The sequence below is a fragment of the Malurus melanocephalus genome, unplaced genomic scaffold, assembly GCF_030028575.1.
Source record: "Malurus melanocephalus ecotype Western Australia unplaced genomic scaffold, MMel_1.1 scaffold_41, whole genome shotgun sequence".
Lineage (NCBI taxonomy): Eukaryota > Metazoa > Chordata > Aves > Passeriformes > Maluridae > Malurus > Malurus melanocephalus.
Window position 1 is genome coordinate 1,096,150 of NW_026623273.1, and position 26,636 is coordinate 1,122,785.

General features: G+C 35.1%; 1 protein-coding gene across 7 annotated transcripts in view; it reads left to right on the plus strand.

Moving 5' to 3' along the window:
* Positions 1–26,636, plus strand: part of NIPBL (NIPBL cohesin loading factor) — a 154,326-nt gene that overhangs the window by 37,568 nt on the left and 90,122 nt on the right. For all 7 annotated transcript variants that reach the window (XM_057364678.1, XM_057364677.1, XM_057364682.1 and 4 more), the window contains 3 exons: positions 20,442–20,586; positions 22,966–23,131; positions 24,263–24,393. In XM_057364678.1, coding sequence (XP_057220661.1) covers positions 20,523–20,586; positions 22,966–23,131; positions 24,263–24,393 — 361 coding nt within the window. In that variant the 5' untranslated portion in view covers positions 20,442–20,522. The remainder of the gene's footprint in view (positions 1–20,441; positions 20,587–22,965; positions 23,132–24,262; positions 24,394–26,636) is intronic.

Sequence of the window (26,636 nt, forward strand, 5' to 3'; positions counted from 1 at the left end):
CAGGTGAGACACGGAATCAATTGGTGTTTTGGCAGAAAACTTTAGTAGATTAGAAAAAAATTTAAGGATATATCATCTGTTTCATACAGGTTTGAAAAGACAAGATTTTTAATTACACAGAAATGCTGTGATAAAAGACTCAGCATCTCAGAAGAAATCTTACAATGAGATCCTTACTGTTCATGACTTTTGCTTATTCTTATTATTTCAGTGTTCCGAAGAGGAGGATGATGATTCAGTAGTACTACCCTGAAAGTTTAAAATGCTTTGTATGCCAGTCAGAATTACTGGATAGTTTAACTTACCTGCAGTTACAAATTGTATATATAACAGATGATACAAATCATGGGACAATGTAATTTTTTATTGTAATTCATAAAATTAAATACATTCTGAGAGATGCCTCTTTTTGAAAGGCACTTTTTTGTAATTGAATCTATATCATTGGTCAAACACTTTGACAAGATTCTGTATCCTTACCACTGTTTCTGGTATTAGATTTTTGCATTTGTTTCACAGTGTTTTTTGTGTTTGTTTGATTTTTGGCATATTAAATCCTGAGCTCTCAAGCATGTTGCAGAAGTCTTTGCCTCTGTTTTGATCTTCTATTTTGTTATTTGCCAATATAACCAATGCACTGTTAAAGTGAGCAATTTTATTTTCTAAACCACTGGTGATCAGTTTTCATCAAATTACAGCTTATTGTGGGAAAACATGCTAGTGGATTTTTTTCCCCAAATTGATTTTTACATCTTTTCTCGTTTTCTGTCAAGTACTAATTAGATTTTGTAAAACATCTGACAAACTGAGGTAGTTCACCACCCAAATATCTACTCAGATTAGTCAAAGCTCCAGATCTATCTTTCAGATATAATAAGTAGGAACATTATAAACAAAAAYAGTATTTTTGCTTTCTTTCTAGCTTTAGACATTTGTCCTTCTCTTTATGATAAGCTTTTGTAGAGAGTTGTGTTCTGCTCACTATGTAGCTTTTTTATATGTGACTTCACTATCTTGGTGACGTTTTCAGTGTTGTGGTCCTCTGCAGAGCAAAAGGAAGAACACTTAGTCTGGTCGTCCCTGTGTTATGGACAGTATTTGTGCTATTTTAATTTGACAAAGAAAGAAATTGTGAGAAACTTGACATTTGCATTTAAAGACACCTTAGACTCAAGAGAGCAGTTTTTCTCCTGAATAATATATATAGCAAGTCTTCTGCTTATCTGCTTGCMCTGAGTCTGACTTTAAAAAATCATTTGCAAGCTTTCTGAATCAGCACTCTAGCAGGTATATGAGAGTATTTTCAGTCTCATGCTGATGTTCTAAAGAACTGTGATGTACTCTTCAGGCATGAGGAAGGAGAGATAGCTGCTGGAGGGTACTGTACCTGCATAGACACTCTTCTAATATGCTCATATGGACCTATGCATGTGTTAGTGCTGGTAGGGACTTCTGGAAAGAAGAGGAAAAAAAACTGATTAGAGGAAAAAAACTTCAGTTTAAGGTAGTTTCGGCAATGTATGCTTTGTCATAGTCTACATGGAGTTTGTTCTCATGCAGTTTTACCTAACAAAGGATTTCAACACTTTTGAGAGAACACTGAAATACTGCTATTTTCCTCTTATTAAATTCCGAAGCTAAGTCTTCCATCACTATCTCCTTGTACTTTTGGATTTCTGAAATCAATGCTAAAAACCCCCAAACACGTCATCTTCTGTAGTGAATATGAGGTGCTTTGAAGATTTTCATTAGATGCATGTTTAGAAGGTGTAAATCATCTCTTAGCAATATTTGGAATTGTATCTTTCACATATTTCCTAAGAAACAGTCCTTTAGTTGTAGCAAGGTTCTTTTTTCCAGATGCTGTTCACAYTCTGTTTCTGCTGTGGTGTTTGGACTATTTAAAATATTACCCACTTTGACTTTTTAGAAGTTTCATTTCAGCTTAGACTTTTTTCCCCCTTAAATTCACAGAAGATACTAAACTTGATTTGCAATTTAAATAAAGTATCTAACCTTTTTTAGGTTAAGGCATGTAAACCTCTATTCAGGTAATCCTGAGGAATTGCTTAGTGGGAAAAGTCATAGCACTTTCAGGTCACTACAAAAGAACTGAGTCTGTTTTATTTAGAATTCCTCTTCCTGCAAAGTTACTTTTCAGTTGTGAAAAATGTGTAAAACCTCGAGATGGTAGTATGAACTTGAATAGTCAGTACACAGGTAAAATGGGCGACATATTCCACTTTAAATGCTGCTTTTGAATGTTGCATCCAGTAGGAACTCTGAACATCTCTGCTTGTGAATACATGATAATTATTTGTTTTATTCTACCTATATTAGCTTAGTTTAGTGGGAYATGAAGACTTTGCATTTCCTTGCAGTAAAATACAGGTGAAAGATAAGTTACTGAAGCCAAGGAATTACTGCTATAAAAAATCTTTCAGTAGATACCCAGCACTTACTAGATGTGCTRCAAAATACAAAGACAGTTTTCTGTCTTAAAGGAATTATGTATTTTTTAAAACAAAATCATGTAGTCCCATAATGTTTAAGGTTGGAAGGAACCTCTGGAGGCCATTTAGTCCAGTGCCCTGCTCAGAGCAGTGTCAACTACAGCATGTTGCTTAGGGCTGTGTACTGTCGGGTTTTGAGTGAATCCAATGATAGAGTTTTCACAACCCCTCATATGCCAGCATTTGACTGTCCTTTAGTCAAACAGGTTTTCCCCTAAATGAATTTTCTTCTGCTTCCCCTGAACACCATGACATTTCAAAGATGGCTGAGAATGGTCGCACACTGACATTGGCTATCTTCCTCAGCTTTCACAGAATCACCTAACCAGGTCCCATGGCCTTACTTGTGCATATCCAGTTTGTCTAAATGTTCACTAGTGTGAACACTTTACCGAGGGTGATTCTTCTTTGCTTCAGACTTCACAACAGCCATTCCTGCAGCACCATCTTTACAGTTAAGACCAAGGCAAATACACTTGAATTTTACATGATAGCACCACTGCTAACTCCCAGAGTATCAGGAAACCAAAATCATCTCCAGGTACAGAAGAATTGACTGTCATACGGCAATTGACCAAATTTCACACCAGCATGAGGGTCTTGACAAGAACTGTGAGACGGTTTCCTGCTTCCTAGGATATTTTGTTGACAAATACAAGAGCCTAACAAAAATGCAGAAGCTGCTCCAAGCAATATCCTTAATGACAATGATTTKATGGCCTTCATCTGACAAATTTGAAAGGACCTCAGAGCAAAGGGCAAACTGGAAAATGCGAACTATTAACAGTATCTCAAGGGATACGTTGTGACCAAAACACATAGCTTTTTCAAAAGGCAGTGAATTACCTTGTGATTGTTACACCAACTCTTGCTTACAGTATCTGAAAAAGTAATTTAAGTGCCCATTAAACATAAAAACTAATGAACATGTAATTATGATGCTCAGAAAGCAAATTTTAAAATAACTCTTGAAGATTCCAAGTTATGGCAGTTTAACTGCAGTTACTTAAGCCTGGAAGGTATGACTACAGACTTTTTCTGATTACATAAATTACATAAAACTGAGTTGAAGTAGTTTATAGGACATAAATTACATAAAACTGAGTTGAAGTAGTTTATAGGACAACTTACTGACATCAATACAAACAATTAATAAAAATTAAAATTGCCGTAAATTATTTATGAACTAATAATTAGGGGGTTAAAGTGAGAGAGAAGTAGCTTATCCTGCATTGCTAAAGTCTGACAAAACTTCCCTCTTTTATTCTACTGCTGACGAGTGCAGAACTTCCCAGTCTATCTCTAACTAGTAAAAACAAATATGAATTTGGGAAGAGAGATACTTCATTACAGAGTGTTTGTAAAAATACAAAAAAGATGAAGAAGACCAGGTACTCAGAAAAGTACCTGATTTCCTCTGATTACTGCTTCAATCTGTCTTTAAACTTTCAGCAATAAAAAAGTATAAAAAAGTACAATTCCCAGGTCAGCATGTTCAATTAGGTGCAAATTTTTTATGTATTCTGTATATATATTCACTGACAAAAATTACCCACCAGCAAGAGCACCTTTACTAGGTCCACTAAGAAAACACTACAAACATAGAAATTCATAAAAATGACTCCACAAATGTTCCTAGTAAATTATATGATGCATTAATATCATAGCCCTATCTGAAAAACTGGTTTCCATTAGAAAGTCTAATTTTACAAACCGGAGAAAGAAAAAGGCCAAATAAATAAAGTTCAAATCATGAGGGGAAATTTAGTATATGCAGAGAGGGTGTTCACTTTGATAAAAAGTGAAATACAGCTGTGAATGGCAAAATGCTTGTTCCAAAACAAGATAATAAATGGAAAAAATACAGCATGGTCACTAGATGAAAAACAACACTTACTTCAAATAAWAATGCATTTTACCAGTCTTACAGTCAAAACTTTAGCAGGAGGAAAAATCAGATGTCCATTTGTTCCTTCTAGAGTTTTTTCTGAAATCACAGAGGAGCAGTATGATGTGTCTTGCTTAATGTTGTGACATATAATCCTGTAAAGTTTCTTTTAAATATTAAATACTTTTAAAATGCAAAATTTGTCATCTTTGCTTTCTTGAAAGCATCAGTGTACTTTAAAACTGATTTAAAGCAGCAGTCCTTGCTGATTCACCATCCATGTTTTAGAAGATGTCTCCAAGAAACATAAAAGGATGAACATATATTGCATACATCCAAGGAAATTTTAAAATTCCTTTATCTTCCAAACAAAGTATTTTACTCTAAAAGCATTAATTAATAAAAGTTATCCCTTTTCATCACCAAAATAAGGTGATTTTGTTGTGGTTGAAGGGTGGGCCTGGATTTTTTATTTCTTTTTTTTYCCCCTTGGTTGGCTGGTTAGGATTTTTATTATGGGGTTGTGGTTTTTTAAATAAGCTCGCTCTGGTGTCTGTCTTCTCACAAGCCAGTGAGTGACCAAGCTATGATTTTTTTTTTTAAAGCTTCACAGTGCAGTAAAACTTTACATAATTTGTTTGAGAAATCCCCTTGCAAGAAAAATATCATTACTTCTGGCAAAAAGAAATTCTGTATAGCCAGTCTCACTGAAATTATTATATGGTGCATGTATTGCACAAGGTGTTATTTCACACAAGACTGCAAGAAGGGGGAAAAGGACAGTCTGATCAAAAGAAGGTAAAGTGATATCAAATCCTACAAGACCCAGCCTCCTTCAGTACCAGAAATTATTACTCTATACTTTGCTCCTCTTTGCTCCTACAAGTGTTAGATGTCTTCCTGATTAATTCCTATCACTATACCCTCCTTTTCCCTAGACAGAAGAAGAAGGGGAGAAAAAGGAAAAAATTAAGAAGATACTACTATCTGTATGGTAATGCTATCAGATGAAGTTATGTTGTAAGTTGAAATGGTGCACAGAGAGTGAGTTTTATGTGGCTTCTTCTGAAGCAGACATTCATTATATCATTATGGCCATTGCAGGAGCTTAACTGAGTAGCCCCCTCTAATCCCACGTCGCCCTAATTTCTTATACAAATTCCGAGTAGAAGATACTTTTCCTTGACTAAAATACACTGTCATTGTACAAGTGAACATGTTAAAGGTAACTTTAAGAATGTCCCTCTGTCCTTCACCTCTACTGAGATATTGTAAACTTCAAGCACGAAATTTCTTTGTCTACTGTATAATAAGAATTGTGAATGAGAGTATGGCAGGACTAGGTAATGAAAAAGGCTATGTGGAACAATGCTGTACCATGAGTGAGCATATGCCAGGAAAAGATGCTGTGGGGCTGTGGTGCACACTACAGGACATTAGTCATAAATTCAGCCTTTCTATAATGCATGTTAAAAATGCATAAAAATCRTATTCATGCTTCCCCAAACAAATAAAAGTTTTTCAACCCTGCAATGAAATAGACTGAATTACAAAGCTAAACAAATAAATAAAATCACTACCGTATATTTACAAGCATAGATGTTCAGAGTTTTAGACATTCTCTTCCTTCCAGCATAGAATAATTTTTGATGAAGATGTAAAAGACTTTACCCTTAAGGTAATATTCTAAAGCAGCATTTAAACTGGAATATGTTGTCCCACATTCATTTCAGAAGCAGCAATTTATTGTCTAGATACTTTGTCACTTTTTTGCTTTTAAGGCTCTTGCAATAGCTAATATAGAAAGTTTTATATGTGGTTGTGACTTTTCTAAAATACGTCCTTTCATGTGTGCTAATTTTACTAATTAAAGTATCCTTTTCATTCATCTTCTTTTTCCTTGGAAAGTTATTAAGTATTCACTAAGTTACAAGAGGCAGCTTCAGAGTTCTTAGGTGTGTTGGTAGCAATTGTGATGACATCTTTCTGTCATAGAGGGTAAACTGTGCTTTGAGTACAAAAAACACATTTTACAACTCTTACATATTCAGTGTGCATTGATACTTCCTTCCATAGAATAAATATGATGATTAGAAATTTGATTTAGATTTATGCTTGATTTCACTGTAATATTAGATATATTAATTCTAAAAGGAAAATTCATAGTTTTAAAGGATAATACTGATAACTCAGAAAAAAGTTACTGAGTATTTCTGATGAACAGTGCTGAAGAAAACAACATTGCTACTGAACTCTGGAAACTTACCTTGGATTTTGTTAATGTTTGGGTTGGAAGGGACCTTAAGAGTCATCTAGTTCCAACCCCCCTACTGTGGGCAGGGATACCTTCCAGGTTGCTCAGAGACCCATCCAACCTGTCCTTTATTACTTCCAGGGATGAGGCAGCCATAGCTTGGGGAGGCAGCCTGTTCCAGTTCCTTGCCACGCTCACAGCAAGGAATTTCTTCCTCAATTTGAGGCTATTCCCCCTTGTCCTGTCACTGCATGTCCTTRTAACAGGAGGAGTCTATCTCCAGCTTCCCTGTAGGTTCCCTTCAGGTACTAGTAGATGCTATAAATCCTTCCCAGAGCCTTCTCTTTTCCAGGCAGAACAGCTGCAACTCTCTCAAACCTGTCTTAATTGCAGCGGTGTTCCAGCTCTTCTGGGTGTCTTGGTGGCTTTCTCTGGACTTGCTCTGGCAGGTCCACATCCTTCATATATTGGGGATCCCAGGGCTGGATGCTCCAGATGGGTCTCACCAGAGAAGAGCAGAGAGGCAGAATCCCTTCCCTCCTCTGCTACCCACAGTGCTCTGGATGYAGCCCAGGAGCTCTCTGGGTTCAGAGCTCACACTGATGACAGCTCATGTCCAACTTTTCATCCACCAGCACCTGCAAGTCCTTCTCTTCAGGGCTGCCCTGAAGCAAATCTCTTCCCAGCCTGTGTGTGTGCTTAGGATTGCCCCAACATGTGTGAGGACCTTGTGCATGGCCTTGTTGAAGTCCATGAGATTTGCATGGGTCCCCCTCTCAAATTATACTTAATTGGAGTTTAATAGCTGATAAAATCTCTGCTTTGTAGGTGGCTAGCCATACTCTCTGATTTTTGTACTTAGTGATTTAGTAGACATTGTCATTCATGATTGGAAAAAGRTGTAGTCTAGCTCTATCTAAAACCTTTCCAAAAAGAACTATGATGTAAATTACTACAGAGAGAATTATCACTTTAGAGCCATGTAGTKTCAATCTTTCCAGTTTCCTCAAATTATTTTCTCAGATTATTTTCCATGTAGAATTTATTTGTATATATCATAGATTATATTTGCCCTTCATGGTATATGATATTCAACTTTCCTTTAATATTAGAAACCCTTTTCCATTTTGTGTTAATAAGCAGTGAAGTCTTTCTGATTAAGTTTATTTCAAAAGAGGTAGACAAACAATGGAAATATTATGGGAGTGACTGACAGGTTACATCTTTCCAAGATTGCCAATCTCACATAATATCCTGGACATTGAAAGAGCATTTTTGGTAGAGATTTTGCTTGGTTTGTGAAGGCTAGATACCAGAATTGCCTTCTGAACTGAGAACTTGGAATCTGCTCGAGAGCTATGGCAATGCCATCCTTTTTACATCTAGTTATAAAATTTCTGCTGAGAAGTGATTCTGAAGGGTTTCCATTTTACTAAGAGGAACTGAGGTCTACTAAAGACATTTCTAAAAACGAGCACCTTAAGRATTGGTTGGTTGGTTTTACTTGGTTTTTTTTTAATGTTAAGTTGGAATGCAAGTTTCAGCATCATTCATTCAAGCTTTAGATGATATACTGTCAAGTTTTGTGTGCCAGATGGCAGTAATTCCATTGGGAGATGGTAGTCACTTGCAAAGTCATGCTTGCAGACTGCATCATATTGAGGGAAATCAGACAGTTATTGTGTCAGCCACATATTTTCTGTCACAGTTGCAAAGGCTGTGATCTTGTTTTGAAAGCCACAAAAGAAGTTTCAGGTGGGTCAGATCAGATGTAAAAGTTACTGAGGAATAATTGAGCAATTGACCAAAATGTTTTGTTCCTTCAAGGCTTGGGAAGCAATATTTTGTTTGTGAATTTGTCTGTGAACTATGTTGAGTGTTAATAATCGCTAATACAGCAGTTTAAAGGCATTGTATTTGGTGATCTGAGAGAAGGATTGCTGCAAAAGGGGAAATCTAACTACAGTTACACTCTGATTAGGGAGATAGAAAAGTTAGATCCTTGGATGTGTTTGTGTTTCTATTCCATCTTCTTGCAAAAAAACTTGTTTAACCGAAGTTCTTAATTTCTGTCAAAGCAAGACTAGGGAGCCTGTGTCTTAGAGCTGAAAGCTAAATCTTCAACAGTTCTGTGAATCCATAACCTGAGAAGAATAGAGAAGACTTCATTGCATCTACTAGTCATGGAGGAAAAAATGTCATTATGGATATTTCTAATTTTGTTTTGAAAGTACTTTCCAGTTGGAGGTGTTGGGTTACTCATTTCTGTTTGCAAGATGCACCAAGCCTCTGGTGGTTTCTGTTGGGTTTGGTTTTTTACTTCTTATTCGTATTTACAATAAAAGGGGTGTTTGAAAATATTATTATTTAGCGTACATGCTAGCTCTCCATAAGCAAACTTAGTTTCTGCATTCCATCAAAGTAAGGCATGAATAGAATTAAAAGTTAGAAGTAAAAACTGCAGTATGGAATAGGTTTGGAAAACAAACTTTAGTGTAGACTTAGTTCTTTGCATAATTTGGTACAATTTCTGAATTAGTGATGCCCTTTTAGCTTGTGGTGACCTTTCCTAGCTGTATATACTCTTGGTATATGGTTATGTGGTTAGTTGTAACTTGCTTGTTCTAAAGATAGAGGCTAATGTGAAGTTAAGAAGTTTTTGCTTTGTTACTGTTTTTGCTTTGACTGCCACTGTAAAGATTAGAAATGTTACTCTCCTTGGGGTCTGTGTAATCTGAAACACTGCTTGCTCTTAAAATGAAAATGGAGAAAATGGCTACTAGTGTAGGAGTTCAAAAATAGAGTGTTCTACAATCACTGAAAATACTGATTTTACTAATACGGTGTTGCTCAATTGACTGTTTACATTTTGACTTTATGAACAGGGAGCCTTAGATTTTGGGAAATATTTTTTTCCTAAGTCTAATAAAATATGTTGTCTTAATGATTGAATTGTCTTTGGATTTATTTTGTTATAGAGCAAGTCAGGTGCTTCTCTGCCTGCTTTAACAAAGATTATAGCTAAAAMAACCAAAGTGGAGTCAATTTGAGTACACTGTTACTTTAAAAATTGGGAGGGTTTATGTTCCACCCCTCATTTCCCCATTTTGTGGACAGGATGGTGTCCCTGCTTGAGTGGGAGATTGGAGAAGATAACCTCCAGAGGTCACTTTGTTCAGTATTTTGTGATTTTTGGGGGAAAAAAGGTGGTGAGTTAATTATCCATGGATGCATAAACACAGTGGTAGTTCTCTCTTCCTTCTCCCTCAAAGGATAAGGAGTGGGGTGGAACAAAGAAGGGAAAACAAATGTGTGGTCAACATCTTTGCTATTTGTTGTCATGAACTGTTTACTTCATTGGTACTGAGAGGCATTRTTCATCTGCAGAGGTGATTCGTGGTTTTCTTTCCTGTCAAATTTAAACTGACTTGTTTTCTGCTATTCTTTGTGTTGCATACAGAAACAGAAAGCTTTAGGGAAATAACTGCATTGGCAGACCATTTTTTATGGAGTAGTGGGATTAATACATACATCATGGACAGAGATAAATGATAAGCAGTTGGAGCAGGAGAAAGGCAGGTCAGGAAACAGTAAGTTTGTGTACTGTGCCTTCAGTCAGCTAGAAGCTGTTTTCAAATGTTCATAAACATTTTGGTAGGTGTATTTGTCTTCCTTTTTAGTTATTTGTCTTTGTGCTGTCCTGAATATCGGCTGAAGCAAAATTGCGTAACATGATGGAAATCGCAGTTGTAGTTACTGCTTACATGTACCTAAATTCTAATTCTCTTTCAGAGACCTTTCTGGTCTCTGAAACTGCACAGCCATGTCTCCATGCGCACCTCTCTGAGCAACTGAACTGTGGCTTTCTAAACCCATGTCTCAGCCGCATCACTGGAAGTTGTTTAAAACAGCTGATGAAACACAGATGAAAAGGCACTGAAAAGAAACCACAGTAGAACACAAAGACATCAAATTTGAAAACATTCATTTTGGATGTGGGAAAAAAGTCAGCGAAAGAGAACTTGTTTGGCTGGTAATCGCATTCGTTTCATGGACTGTTCAGTGAGCTCTTTGGTCTTGTTTCTTCTAGCCTTGTACTTTGTGAAATTGTTGTGGAAGGAGGAGGTAGCCATGAAGAAGGGCCATGTTCTGTGTTTTTCAAAGAAATCTGCAAATTAAGGGAATTTTTCTGCACCACTCCTAAGTTCTCACCTCTTAGGTGAGAACAGTTTATGATCTGCTCTGCTTTTAAAGATGGAAGTAAAATCCACTAGGTTGACAGTAGTTCAGTATTGAAATGTCATGGAGAATCTTCTGTTTCCTGTGTTCTACACACTTTTATTGTGATGGGTAAGTTTGTACCAGACATTCTGATAGACAATTTAAAATGTGTAACTTGGAATTATACATGTTCCTTGGAAAAACAAATGTGATGCTAGTTCATAGSTGTATTATTTGTGTTCAGCAGAACAATTTCAAGATGTTTGATTTCATTGAAATAATTAGAAATAAAGAGATGGCTCAATCCTTGTCTACATGACAACATTTAAGGCTTTTGATGCAAAATAACAGGAGAAATTAAAGTGGTTTAGTTGAGCTGTAATAAACATTTGAGTTTGTATTCTCTTTCAGAATTAGTAKCTTAAATTCAGTTGGTTTAATTTTCCTGTAAAATTGAGTTGTATTGAGTGGGCTCTAYTCAAGTTTGAAAAAAATTTCCAAACTGGATTCAGTTAGCCAGGTTTGTTAAGGAAAAGAAATCAGATGCATGTTTTAGGGAATTTCTGTGTAAAGGAGATTTTCTTCAGAGTGCTTCATTGTACTTGTTTTATACTAATTGGGTCATGGTATTCCTATCCACCTAAATAATTACCTTTTGTTTTGCTCTAAATTGTGACTTCTACAAGTACGTTTTCACTGTTGGCAGCTATTCTGTTTCCTTGTATTGCTGCAGTATCCAGTGAAGGTGAACTGAGAATGTTTAAAATGGACAGGCCACACATTAAAAATCTCCAAGCTTTTTTTGTCATGACCATGATAATTTAATCTAATTGTTTGTGATTGAATGTTTCTTTATGCTGTGACAGTGATAAGTTTGAAAACTTTGGAATTCGCGAAGTTTAACCTTGATGGAAGCTGTGAGYTTGCCTTAGCCTGTGAGCATCTTTGCAAGCTACTTGGTGCAGTTCCTGGGTAGCTTTGGTTTAGATTTGTAACATCTGCAGCCTATATAGGGAAAGATGTGGAAGGTGGTCAGTGAGCTGAAAGAGACACCACTTTGGAGTAATATTTTTTTCATATGCATCCCTCCTTTCAGTAGAGTTTGTGAGTTTAAGAAACTTCAGTTGTGGTTTTGCTGCAGCTGTAGGAGAACCAACAGCAACAGCAGGAGTTCAGAATTACACACAGCACTTTCCTAGGTAACACCATTAACTTGTCCCCAGACCTGCAAGGACCAAACCCCAATATAGTATTTTTTGTATCTGTTGAGAGGTTCCAGATTTTTAGTGTCTATTGTTCTGTCCCACTTGTTAGTGGCAGGCTGGTCTGTATTTGAACTTAGTTCATTAACATTTATTCCAGCAGAATATGTCTAGACATTGTGTGCTTCAGGGTTTATTAATAACTTTTTAAAACATGTTTGATTGTTTTTTCTCCTGTAGTCTCAATTTTTTTTCTATGCTATATCTTGAACTCATTGTGCTTCAGAAGTTTAGCTGACCAGAGTGTGTGTGGAATTGAGAAAAAGGACTGTCTTGGCTGACCAGGGATATTGTTATACAAGCTAATTGGTAACTTCTTTGTTTATAATATTAATAGAATTGTAATTAAGAATTTAATTGTAATTTAAGAATCCCTTAAATAGGGTAGGAGGATAATTTTTTAAATGCCATAAAGAAAAACAGGGAATCCTGACCCAAATTTGTAATTTTATAGTCACAAAGTCATGGAACTCTACAGTTTTATCATTGCTAGGTTGGATCATATGTGTTCAAACTGTTTACGTAATCCTCAATTTTAGAGGATTTTATTTTCTCAATTTTAGAACACAAACATTAACTAAAATCAGTTATCAAACGTGAAAATTTTAATCTCTTGAAGTCTCTTAAGCAGTTCCTGTATTTATGGACACTAACACTGCAATTGTTTTTTTGGCAAGTTACCTTTGCTCTTGTGTTAAACCTTTCCAGGCAATATGTTTTTGCGAGATGTTAGTAATCTCAATTGCAATGTGGAATTGCATTGTTTGTTTAGGGATTTTGCCTCTTAAATGTTAACATACTTTTCTTTAGAGAGTATATCTGCCTGTGTGCTGTGTGACCCATATATAATACTTCCTGTAAAATGAATCAAAAAGACCAGATTTTCAGTAATGAATGCTATAAAATTCAAAATTATTTCAAAAATGATCACATGGCCAATAATTGTGCAAATGTGTACTGCAGGACAATATAACCAAAACTCTTAGTGTTTCTGCACATAGTCAGTAAACCACTGATTAATTTAATAATTTACTGCTTATTGATCATTTGACACCTWTTTATCTGTAAACCCTTCAGCCTAATTTTAGAAAGCATTAGTGATTTTCAGTTACAACTTTCAAGGGCTGAAAGTCTCAAGACAGTTTAGTTCGTGGAAATTGGTTGTTGAGTAGAGGAGATTCTTGTGTTCCCATTGAGAAAGAGGCTACAGCGTATACTGTCTCTCTTCATCCAGCAGCTGAGAGGTGTGGGAGTGGATTGGATAGGAGAGAGGGAAACCGGCTATGTTACAGCAGGCTGGTTTAGAGTCTTTACATGGAGGAATTGCATCATTGTGTTGAGAGGATGAGAGGAAGCAATACAACAATCCAGAAGAAAAGCATCTTGGCTACCTGCAGTGCTGTATAGCATCTCTCTTGTATAAAGTTGGAAAACAGGCAAAAAGGTGTGTATTAGGACAAATGGAATAACATATCACAGGTCAATATTAATTCCAATATGAAGAGGCAGTGATGTGCTTTTGAAATGCAGCTCACTAAATCTTTATATAAAAAATTATGTTGGTGGATTGCTAAAGAAATTATATACTGGTACATCTATTTTCTTAGTGTATATGGAAGAAGTTTGGAGGGATTTTAATTAATTTTCAAAGTAAAAAAAAAAGGCAAAAATTGTGTGTCATGAAGACAGTAAAATCAGCTGTTGCTTTGAGGTTAATTTCTTACCCGTTTTTATTTTTGTAAAGGTTATGAAGCATCTGAGAGAGTTCGAGTGCAGAAATGCAAGATTAAAAATTAGAAGAGACTACTATATTAAGTAGGTTTTGGTTCATAGTTTAGTCACTAGGCTTTTAGTTTGGTTAAGTTCCAGGCTAATTAAAGAGCAGGAAGTCTTTAAAATACAAGTAAAAGTCCGCACACAACTGTTTTTAGGAAAGAACAGCACTACTGACATCTGACATGAGAAATTCCAGAAAGCTGAAAAAAACCAAGCTCCTGCTTCCTCCCTAACACCTGTCACAGCTAGTTTTATTAACAAAGTTGGGTATTGCAGCCTAAAGTGTTTTCCATTTAACAGAGCTGACTTAAATGAACTCTTTTGCTTTTGCTCTACTTTACATCTCTTAGCTATTTTCTTTCCATAAAATTAACTGTRTCTAGTATCAGCCACTGCATATGTGATTGAGCAAGCAAAAGGTCTGTGTTCATTARAAAGAGTTTTACTTTCTTTGTTGGAGTAAAAATTGCATGTGGATACTGCAGATAAGAAATAAACATATGAGGTAATAAGCAGTTTGGTGTTTTCCCCTTATGTTTGTTTTTCAGTGATGGTTAGTATCATAGCTGCTCCACTTGAACTTCATGAGGTTTGCACAGTCACAACTCAGGCCTGTCCAGGTCCTTYTGGACAGCATCCCTTCCCTGCTGCCTGGCAACCGCACCACACACAGCTCAGAATTGCCAGCAAACTTGCTATGGGTGCACTCAATCCCAGTGTCTCACAGGTCAGGGTAGCAGTGTATTACTTATAGATATCTATTCTCTGCAAATGGCATGTTCTGAATTTGGSCATTGTCCAATTGTGTCAACTCCCTTTCTGTGTTCCCCTAGGAGGAGTTATTAGAGGTGCAGAGCACAACTGATGCTTACGCTGGTAGAAATGTGTGTGCTTCTGCATTAGGGAGTGTTTTTCTCTGAGTACACAGACCTATCTCATTCCATCTGTGCTTCTGCTCCTTGTACTGGGATTTCTCTTGCCATATACTGTGGTGTTGCTGCCACTGGTATCCCATGGGCAGGAGAGACATCAGTGTCACTKGTATCAAATTAGAGCAGCAGAGTGTGGCAGTAGTTACAAATTAAGAAGCTGGTTGCTCTTACTTATTTTTTCTAAAGATTTATACTGATAAGCAACTTAAAGTTGTACAGTATAGTACTTTCCACTAAGGTTTTTTTCTTACAGTGGTTGTAGTTTGTGGTAGTTTGAGCACCTATACTGAAGGAAAACACATTATGCTAGTACTAGTTTAGAAGTTGTACTAGGTTTTTCTTATCTCAAGCTTTTTCATTTTTCACTTGTTTTGTCGGCATCACTGATTCTGCTGCCTGATCACTTTATGAATGAAACATAGAACTTTCACTAGTACCTACACATCCTTTCCCCGCTTGCACCCCTCCTTTTCCTTTACCTCCCCTGGCATGCTGCAACCACCTCTTTGGCTGTTCAACTTGGATAAATATCCAGTCACTTCGTGTTTTCTTGTGTTGCTATTTTAATCTTAGACAGCTGCATCAGTCAGCTAATTAATGTTCACTGTTCATTTCAAATACCGACTTTTTCTGAGATTGAATTWATGTCAAATGCTTTATATTGTAAATGTGTGTGCTTGCCCCTTCCCAGATACTTAAGTAGATTATATTTTGTCAAGTGTATCTCCCTCTTTAGTATGTTTTTGAAGTATTTTTGTAACCCTTTAGTTCTGAAAACTTACAGTCATTGTATAAAACTGCGTGTCTGGAATGGAAACCAGAAATCTGCCCTCTTGTGGATAAAACTGTATGATGTACCTCAGTGACWRTAACTTGAATGAGAACTAAAGGAAATTATTTCTCTTTGTGATTCTTGTTTTTTCAACAGTTTTAAGGGTAATTTATGAACTGATAGCTAGCAGAAGTCCATGTAGCAATGAACAAGAAAAGTAGTTAATGGCAAAATGCAGAAGTTTAAAATTGACTATGAGGCAAACCTTTCTAAATTTGTGATTGCAGGTTTGCTGGTTTATGCATAAGCTAATACATAGCTGTACTGGTTTAATTTGTATGTGCAACTGAAGAAATTAACTTAGATCATGGTGCTGTGGTCTTATCTATATGATGTTGTTCAACGCATAGGAAATTGAAACTACTTTTTGGTGTACTTTAATGCTAAATAAAGATTGCATAATTTAAGCTAAATAAAACAAGATTACTTAAAATACTCTGCTTAATAGAATGAATTTAAAAATATTTAATTTTTAATACCATGGCATTCCTCTAAAATTTAATTTTAATCCATTATTTTACCTCTTGGAAAGTACCAGATCAGTTATATATAATTTATGGTTTAAAATCCAAAGATATAGTAAGTTAAAGAATACCCTGGAGAATGAGCAATGAAACATTTAAATACACATAGGAAACTTCTGAATTCTGAGATTGGTTACTTACCTTTGCATTGCTACTGAGCCTTTTTGTATTATTGCACATGAGCGGATTTTTCCTTTTATTTTGTTTTCTACTGTTCTCATGAATGCACATAACTAAGCTGAGGGAAAACTGGTATTTTTGATAGAGACAAGACAGTTTCTCAGCCAAGAGGAATGTTCCATAAATTCAGAGCTTGTACTTTCGTATGATAACCAGTGGTCAGAGCCCTTTCATCATTTCATTGATAGCTAAATGCTGCAATATCTGAAAAAATACAATTGCAGTTTATTTCTGTTTTTTATTTTATTGTTACTGGGTATTTTTTTTAATTTGTCTGGTTGGGTTGTTGCTTATTTGTTCCCTTTTATGCTTGTAGTCTCTTCACTGGAGGTCAGTGTCTTTTTACTCAAATTGTTCCCAACTTACTTTGGTCCTCTCTTCCTCCCTTAATTTTMCCCTTGCAATGAAGGGGTATATAGTTACTTTTTAAAAAAAGGGGGTGGAGGAAGAAGGTAACATACAAATACAGATTTTTTTTWAAAAAAAGAAAAAAGGATAACTTACAAAAATTGCGCATGTAAATTTGTATTTCTTCATATTCATAGCATATTTTTTTTTTAATATTGCTTTGCTTGCTATCTTAGCTTGGCTTTTCTTTATTAGTGTATATTATGATGGTAACTTTTTTATGCATTATTCTTTAGGTATGCTGCTACTTCACTGCTTTTCTTTCACTGAGGGTTTTTTGTGTTGCTTCCTTTGTGCACTGTGGTTTCTTCATCCCTGAAATGTTTTCTATGGTATCTGTTCTTTCTTAAAGAGAAGCAAGGGCATACATATATATATTCTGAATATACAAGACCTCATACATGTATGTAGCCTGGATTTCTTGTACTCTGAACTGCTACACTACGGTCTAATGCATCCAGTGCCTGTCTTTGATTTCCTTAATTCAGCTAATACAACTAATAATTTCATTTATTCAGTTAAAGGGTAAAAACATTATACTATTGGTAGCAATTACTGAACAAAGCTGGCAATGGAGAATTTTTAGATATTGAATATTACTGCTCTTGACTAATTGTGAGCTGCTACAATAGTACTTTTAACTCTTCTTAAATTTGTGGAATGGTGGTAGGAGAGAACACCCCAACAAAACTTGTCTGTCAGTCAAGCTACTAAGTGTTACATGCTGTTGTGATGTTTTGTATGGAGCAGCCTATACCATGKTGATTTGTCAATCTAATCCCCTAACTGCTTAAGATTTTAAAATCTTTAAATAAGTGAGTCTATTGATGTTTTCAGTAGCATCAAATTTGAGTTGTAGTTTCACTGAATCTCAGTCTCTACTTCTGGAATTGAATCCCACCTTGTTTGCCAATTTTATARCAGATGCAGTTTTGCCATCAACACAACACATGTAGTATTTGGACCTAGATATTACTATGTGGTTTATTCATATTGTGCTTTTTTTTTTATAAACCAATCACATCACTTAATCCCATCAGGCTCTCCTTCTGTCTTGTTTACTCTCATCTGTTTATTCATTTMATCATGTTTACAAAAAACTTTATATTGTCAGAGACAGACTTTTTGAATTGCCATACTTAGCTTCCAGCTGGTGCAGGCAACCACATCCTGTCCATTCTGTAACATCTATGTTATCCCCTCTTTGGGGTGGTGGTGTGGCTTATCTCTTCTAATGGAAGGCTGTTCCAGAAATGGGCAGCTTCGATGTAAAGAACTCTGTTCTGGTTTTCTTCTTTCTTGCCGTTCACATGCCCATCTRTTGTTGTGTTAGCATTGCTCTGTGGATTTCTTCCTTTGTGACCTTCTTTAAATGCCTTAGCGAGAGCTACCACATCCCCACTTGACCTTTGTTTTGTTAGTTAAACAAACCAACCCCTTTTACTCTCCTMTTACAAAGAAAGTTTACTTTTCCCTGACCATCCCATCTCACTGCACTTGCTCCACTCTTACATCTGTACCTTGCCAGGTTCAGGCTTCTTATGTATCAGTGGAGAAGGTTTCTAATTTTAGGTGTCTGGATTTGGAGGAGTTTTTCCCATTAAATGTCAGTATAAAATATATATATATATTGTGTGTATGTGTATATATATATATTTACATATATGTATTTATACCTATAATTTATAAATTTATTTATTGTGGCAGTAATACTTGAATTAGGAATGAACTTTAATTAGGAGCTAATTTAATTAGCTAATTTAATTAGCTTTCTCACGTGATTAGGAAGTGCAAGTGATTATACTTTTTTCCTTATATTTCATTGTTTTTGTGTTATATAAAAATTTCCAACAATACTGGCTAGTGGCCTTTCCTTTGTTGCAGTTTCAGTCAGGAGAGGTCATTACTATTTTTATAGTAAATATATAACCTATGTGTGAAGGGTGTCCTTTAGTTTCTAGACTTGCAGTGARCACTCAGAGTGTTATCTCCTGTGGGTTTCTTGCTGCAGACTTATCCTGGGACTCTTGGAGTATTTTCTTTTAATATTTTATGTTATTTTATGTTAAGAATTGCTTAGTCATGGAACTAGGCAATCACTGAAATTCTCTGTGTATTTGTATTCATTCAGGGTAAAAAATCCTTGAGTATCAACTAGTACTTGAAACTGCTCTGAGGGGTGTTTTCTCCTGAATTTAAAAAAAAAAAGTCCAAACACAGGAACCCATATTCACATGGAATATCTGTCTTTAGTCTGTAGCAGTTGTCTTACTTACTAGATTTCTGTATCTGCGATGTACTGTATTTTTAATTTTTAAAAAAGTAATTTTGGTCAGAATGAGACTATGGCACATGCAACAAAGGAAGTCAGCTCATTGTCACATCAGTCTAACCTCTGTGTTARTATTTTTTTTCAAATAATGTGCAGACAGGGGAGACTTTGAAAAGGTAATGTCAGTGGCTGGTGAAAACTTTGAGCAGACGAAAGAATTAAAACATTTGTTTTCCTTGTCTTGGTGTCTATATGTATTTATAAGCAGTGGTATTCTATATATTCCTGTATATTACCATGTGTTGCCATGTTGCTGTGGCATAAGAGTGAATGAGATGATAAACTTTACTCAGGATCTCACAGGGATGGCAAAGATCTCACWATTTGTATGTATTTTAGATGTAATTCTCAAAAATATAGGCTTGTAAAGTAGGTGTAAGTAAATAATGATTTCAGCATTTCAGTAGATAAAGAGGAATTCTTATTTAAGGACTCTTTTTACTGTTTCCCGAACTGTCAACACAGGTGCTTGTCTATAACAAGCAACCATATATCAAGTTCCTTTATAATGCCTTTAGAAAAATCATACCAATTTCATTATATTCTAGTGAATTGTAATGTGTAATGTTTGTTAATCTTTGATGCTTTGGGACTGCAGTCTTTTTTTTCTTTGCAATGTGAACTTCCTTACATTTGGGATCTTAATAGCTAGTGAAAACAGAGTGAACAAATTCCTTTTTAGTAGTTGAATATAAAAGATGCTGTTTTACAGGAAATAAATGAACTAGCTCAGTGGTGGTGAAACTTTAGTTTTTCCCCAGAAGGCGTTAATAGAAATTTCTGGTAGTAGTTTGATCAGACAGTTATATGTTAGAGATACTGTCAAATCAGTTTTGAAATAGCTACTACTTTTATAATATACTAAGATTTTCTATTTGTCTGTTTGTTTGCTCCTTAATTTTTTAATCTGTAAATTACTCCTCTTAGTTTTGGTAGTGTCTTTGTGAAAATACCTGCTCTGCAAAACAGGAGAGTGAATATAACTGCTAATTACTTAAACTGGTTATACATTAAGTGCGATCACACTTCATGAAAATGGAAGTTTTGTTACCAGTTTTTGAGTCAGTATTGCATAACCTGTCCAAACTTTTTTTAAAAAATTGGTTTTCCATGTGTCTGAGAGCAGAAGGAAGCTTGCCTTTTAGTTGTGTAATGCCATCTGTTATTTAAAATATAAATTGTTGTACTCACTCTTGAAACAAGTTTATTTAGTATGCAGCTAAGAGTAGTGTGGTCTATTTACTTAATGTTAATGAATTTAAAATTTTAAAAAAGTAAACTGAGAGATTTTATTTTTGTTCTTTTTGTTTTGTGTTTAGTGCTTGGGAGATGGGAAGTAATGATAGCTGGCACCTGAACTAAAATATCCTGTGTAGGCACTACTCTCCCAGAACTTCAGGATGAATGGGGATATGCCTCATGTTCCCATCACTACTCTTGCAGGGATTGCTAGTCTTACAGACCGTAAGTACTTTTTTTTTCTTATCTTTACTGTGCTGTTTTCTACCTCTTTGSTAAATACCGACATTTCAAAATACTAAAAAGATTTTTATTTTAGAAGTTCTGTTTAAAATCAGATTTGACATTAAGAATACTAATGTTGCTATTATTTGAATTTTAAGAGTCTGTCCAAATAAAACATAGTAATTTAAGTATAAAGTGAAATGTAGGTTAAAAAAAAACCCTTTGAGGAAACCTGAAACTTAATATAGGAATTCATTTTTTGTTTGGACTATCATTCCAATAACATATTTGGGTACCACATAAAGAAAGAAAAACATAAAAATCATGAAGTACTTCTCTAAAATATACATCTCATCTTCACTGAAAAGAGATAGACACAGGATTAGACTGATATGCAACTAATTGAGAGAATATACTTGAAAACTAGTTCATTAATTTTGAACTAGTTAATAGGTGCACAGAATGACTGCTAGAATGAAAATAAGCAGCTGAACCTCAGTCTTCTTTTTTTGCTGTTCAGCATACAAAAGGAGATATGAAATGTGTATGCTGAYTTTAAATATGTCAGGAAGACAAATTGCAAGGAAGGAAAATGAACTATTTACATTAAAAGCTCATACTGATACAAAATCAAATCATGATAATGTGACCAAAAATGGATTTCTAGTGAAAACTAAGAGGAGATTGGTTACTAGTATAGTGAGGTCTTAGAACAACCATTGCAATAAGAACAGTTGGGACAAAGAGGAATCTTGTTTATACGAAGTGTAAGAAAGTTTTTATATCTCAGTTTTCTGACTGAGGATAATTGSACTCAGTGACCTAGGTACTTCTTCTGAGCACTTCTGTTGTTACACTGTTGAAAATTGGAGACTGTCCAAGAAACAGTGTACATATATATCCAGCAATTGAATTTAGTTGCCCACAGTAAAAAAAGGCAGATGTATTGGAGGAAAAACCCACTTCCTGTCCTTCTGGTATATTCTGAAATATTCAAGTGGAAAATGCTGCTTATGTATTTAGATATGTAKGTATGTATGATCATGTATGTCTAATAACAGACTATCAGCATGTAAATAGTAAGTTTCTGGCTGTGGACAGTTTTCCAGAATTAAGCATTTACAGGCAAGGTTACTTTACTAGTAGTAAGTCACTGATCAGACTCTGGTGCAAGTGTTCCTTTAATCACGGAACTGGAATGGACAAGACAGATTGCCCTGAACACATGTATTACATGATGCTTGAAGAGAATAGAGTAGGCTAAATTTACACTGCTTTAATCAATGTATTTTGCTGATTTTGCTAATTTTTTCCAAGTTTCAGGCACACTCAAGGTAATTTGATGCAAGTAATGAAAGCTAGTGATTTTCATATATTACACACTTCCATTTGAATTGCAGTGGTATGCATTATATGGGGTAAAAATGCTGGAGTCATCTCACCTTTTTTTTAATAAATAATTTCACAATATGAAAGAACTAAAAAATATGTTTCACTCAGATTGGGGTTTTTTTCTGAAGTTGTTTCTAATGGTTCTGAAACGTTGATCTCAGAGATGTGTGATCAGCCTGGTAACTTGAAGTTGGAGTCAGCTTGTTTTCCTGAACCCGCTGAAGTAACCTTCCTCTGTGCCTAGCTTTTTGACCTCTTCTGGCTTACCCTCCTCTGGTCTGTGTAGCTCTATAATCACCTGGTCAAGCCTTCTTATATGTACACTTCTTTGTTATGTCTGAAGACCTAAGAATGGCCTATGAAAATAAAGTATGCTTATAATGTAACTGAAACAGTGTTTTCACTAAATATTTTTATGAGATCTACGATTAAGTTTTTCTGAAGGAATTGGCATTTCAGTGAGCATACCAACCAATCCTGTCTTGAGAAAATGGTTTACATAGGAATAAATACAAGAAGAGAAGAATAAACTGAGAATTTTATTAGTGCATTTAATTGGTTGTGGTGTTGATTTATTTTTGGTRGGTTGTTTTTTTTGTGTTTTTCTTTAAAGACCTTATAAAGTGGGAATGATGATTAAATACTGAGATCAGAGTAGAAAACTGAAGTGCTCAATGCATTTACAATACTGCATGTAGCCACAAAAATTTTGCATTTCCTTATTTTGGTCCATGCTTTTGTCTCCAAGAGAAAGGTGCCATGACATAATAAATAGCTTAATATTCTGCAACATTTTTAGAGTCCAGTGCGGGCATGAGAGTGGGGATGTGAGTGGTTTTGTGTGTGTACTCAAGAATTTTAAAAAAGAAGTGTTCCCTGAGTTTTAAATCTAGTTGTCAGGTTTTATTTCTTATGAGAGGGTAAGGGGGTGTCCGCATTCATATGTTGACATGAAATTCTGAAGTTCTTCCTGTTTTCTAATAACAGTTTTGAACCAGCTGCCTCTTCCATCACCATTACCTGCTACCACAACAAAAAGCCTGCTTTTCAATGGACGGATAGCTGAAGAGGTGAATTGCCTTCTGGCTTGCAGGGATGAAAATCTGGTTTCACAGCTTGTCCACAGTCTCAATCAGGTGTCAACAGATCACATGTATGTATTTTGAACTTCTACATCAGATCACCTTCCTTATTTCTTGAAGTCAAAATCAAAAACTGGATTGAGAAGGATGTTTATGAGAATATGAAAATTAGAACATGCAGGTTTTTCTTTAGGCTTGCTCAGCAGATGGCTGCAATGTAAGAGTCAAATCTTTTAGACAACATTAATCATTGTCCAACAGCCCTTGTGCATTAACTGTGGGGGTTATTTTATAGATCTGATGCTTATTCACGTCTTGATAGTTAAGAGTGCAGGTATCATGGTGTTGATTGTATAATACTAATTTGTGTTCAGCATCAGTCACTAATGTACATAGACAAATTACATACTCAAGAGAAAATTTTTGACACCTGTATCAATTCTGATTATGTATTGTACTTAAATATTTTAACAATTGAGCCATCAGGTATGCTAATGTATTCTCTTTTTGTTATTTTTTTTTTTAATTTCTCCCTGGTATCCTTTGAATTGTTTTGTGTTGACAACCCTGACGTTTTCTTATATATTCTAATCAATTGTTTTGATCAAGTGGAAGTAGCTTTTAATAGTTCTCAAAGCAAACAAGAAGTGAGTGTACAGATGCATTTATGGAAAATCCATTACATTTCTTYATGGTTCAGAGGGAATCCTGTGATCCCAAAGATACGCCTTTTCCTCTTTTCAAAACAAAAAGTTTTTCAAAGAATTGGTTTGAAACCTGAATGTTAGACATTCATGTGTATTTTATTTTCGCYCCTACAATAATACATTCTTGATGTTATGCCAAAGCAATCTTGTATGAAGAAGATCATGATACAAAAATGGGCCTAAGAAATCTTATTATAGTCTGAAACTGACAGCCACATATACAGAAGAGCTTATAACAGCAAATAATTGTAGGATTAGTAGGAATATTTCTTCTGCCATTCCTTAAGGAAGAGAATGAAAAAAACTAGAGACAGGAAGCAGTGCTTTGCAGACTTGATTTTTCCTATATTTTAACAGTAAATTGTCTTCTTTCATTTTGGTTTTGGTTTGGTTTTTTTTTGGTTTTTTTGGTTTTGTTTTTTTTTACTTGACTCATAGTTTCTTATAATTTGAAAATGCATTTGCCTCTTTATTTGCTTACTTCCACAATTCCAGAGAGTTGAAAGATAACCTTGGCAGTGATGATCCAGAGGGAGATATACCAGTCTTGCTGCAGGCTATCCTGGCAAGGAATCCTAATGTTTTCAGGGAGAAAAGCATGCAAAACAGATACGGGGTACAAAGCGGTAAGGATTTTTGATTATCTATTGATTAATTTTATGTTGTGTTGTAAATCTAAGGAACTGATACTAACCACAAATATATATGGAGCACAACTGTTGTATTTATGCCTTGTCTTGTACGTGATAGTGATTTAAAGCTATGTACCTTAGCATTTTCTAAGAGCAGCTATATTGTCATAAGAATGAAAATAAAAGCTACCAAGTATTTTTCTTAAATATGTTTCACCAACAACTTTAATCTTTAGGATAAATCACTGGATTTTATTTTGAAACCTTTTATGCCTAGGTTCATATGTTTGTTTTAGTAAACAATGGAAGTTGAAAGAATATGCCTTGATCTTAACTGAAAATCAGTGTCATTATAGTATATAATTGCAGTGAGAGTTCTTAACAGTTCTGGAGTAAGGAATAAGGTTGAATGAGCCATCCTTAACAGCTCCTCCCTACCAGTCCTCATCTTAGTAATTTGTGATGCCCTATAGATTTTATTGTCTTGACAGCTCATTTGCTTCTTGGATGTAGTGAGATAAAACTGCTGTATAGTGAAAATGAGGGCAAGAGCAATTTAGAACAAAAGTTGGTTTTAGTTATGATGACATAGTGTAACAAGGAAGTGTCCTAAGCAGGCACCTATCATCTCCTCTTCCTCCCCATTGCTGACATATTTAGTTTYAGGTAACATAGCTGTATGCAGCTGTTATTTCCTACATTTTGAAAGCAGACCCATTGTCAAAACAGTCTTCATACAACTTTTATTATTGAGGCTTGTTTTTAATTAGTAGGTTGTCTAAACACACTGAGTCACATCACCATGCAGTGTTAGACTTAACTCTGTACAAGGGTAAAACGTTATTTTTATTTTACACCTTTTTCATGAGMTGACATAGAAGGTTCTGGTTGACACCTTGCAACTACTTCTGTCTTGCATCTTATAGAGTATCAGTGAAGTGGATTTATTTATAATTATTTATTTTAAATTAAARTACTATTTAATTTTCATTTCAATATTATTATTTCTCTTTTGCCTATCAACACTTTGGCTTTGATTTTAGCAAATGTATCTCAGAAGATGAGCTAAAATAGCTTATTGTTRTAACAGTGTAGTATTATGTAGGGTTCAGAAAGGGCTTAATATCCATTCGAAGCGATTTACAAATTTTGGGAGACTAAAACCTTATGCATCTTTCCATAAATATCAATTACTTCAATTTTTTTTTTTATCTGTATACAAGAACTCAAGTTCAGTTTTGTCTGTAAAAGGTAAAAGCTTTGAACATGTGCACTTTCAATGAGAATATATTTAACTGAAAAGTCACCTGTTGTTGAGCCATCCTAGCTTGAGCGTGTATGATGCTGTAATACAGTTGAGTTGTACAAGAATATTTATGTGACTTTGATTTAGGATTTTATGAAGTACATTCTTTGCCGTTTGGTGGGAATGCTAAAATGCATATTGCTCTTTTTCAAGAAGAAAAATTGTAGTAAGACTAGGAGTATATGTAAGGAATCTCATTGTAGTAATGTGTATCCTAAGATGTTGTTGTTTCAGTGCTAGGTAGTAATACAACAATGTGAAAAAGTAAAAGAAGATACTGTAGTGCTAATGTTCACAGACTCATTCCAAATCCATTTTAGACCTAGTGTTTGGGGCTTGTTTTTACTTCTTCCTCATTGCATCATTATTATGCACACTGTTACCTGTCTGGAAGCTTTGAAAAACCTGATTTTGGTTGCTGGGGATTGTTTTGTTTTGTTTTGCTTTTTTCTTTCTTTTTTTCTTTTAAGTTATCTGGACTTGGCCTTCCATGTCTTGCCCCTGCCCCCATTCTCCATAACAGAGAGAGAAGTGAGAGCTATCCATCACAGAATAAGTTCATTAGGGGATTTTTAAAAAGTGCATTTAAAAATTAATTCTGTATTTTCTGTCATTCTTTTAAACCAAATACTACCACATCTGTGGTTCAAAGCATGTTTTAAATTAGGGAGGAGAAAACAGAAACATTTTTAAAGCCCTTAAAAAGAGCACTCTGTACTTTAAGCACAAAATCAAAATTTTGTRTAGTTCATGCTGATATGGACACATATATGGACACAAAGCTAACATTCTGTTAGCTTTCTGTACAGTAATGTTAAGGGTTAGTTGTTTGGCTAAAATATTGTACTTAGGTGTGTTAAGAGTGGCGGTGAGAGGTGAGTAGGCATGCTGGGTGCTCCCTCCAGCAAAAAAAAAAAAAAAAAAAAAAAAA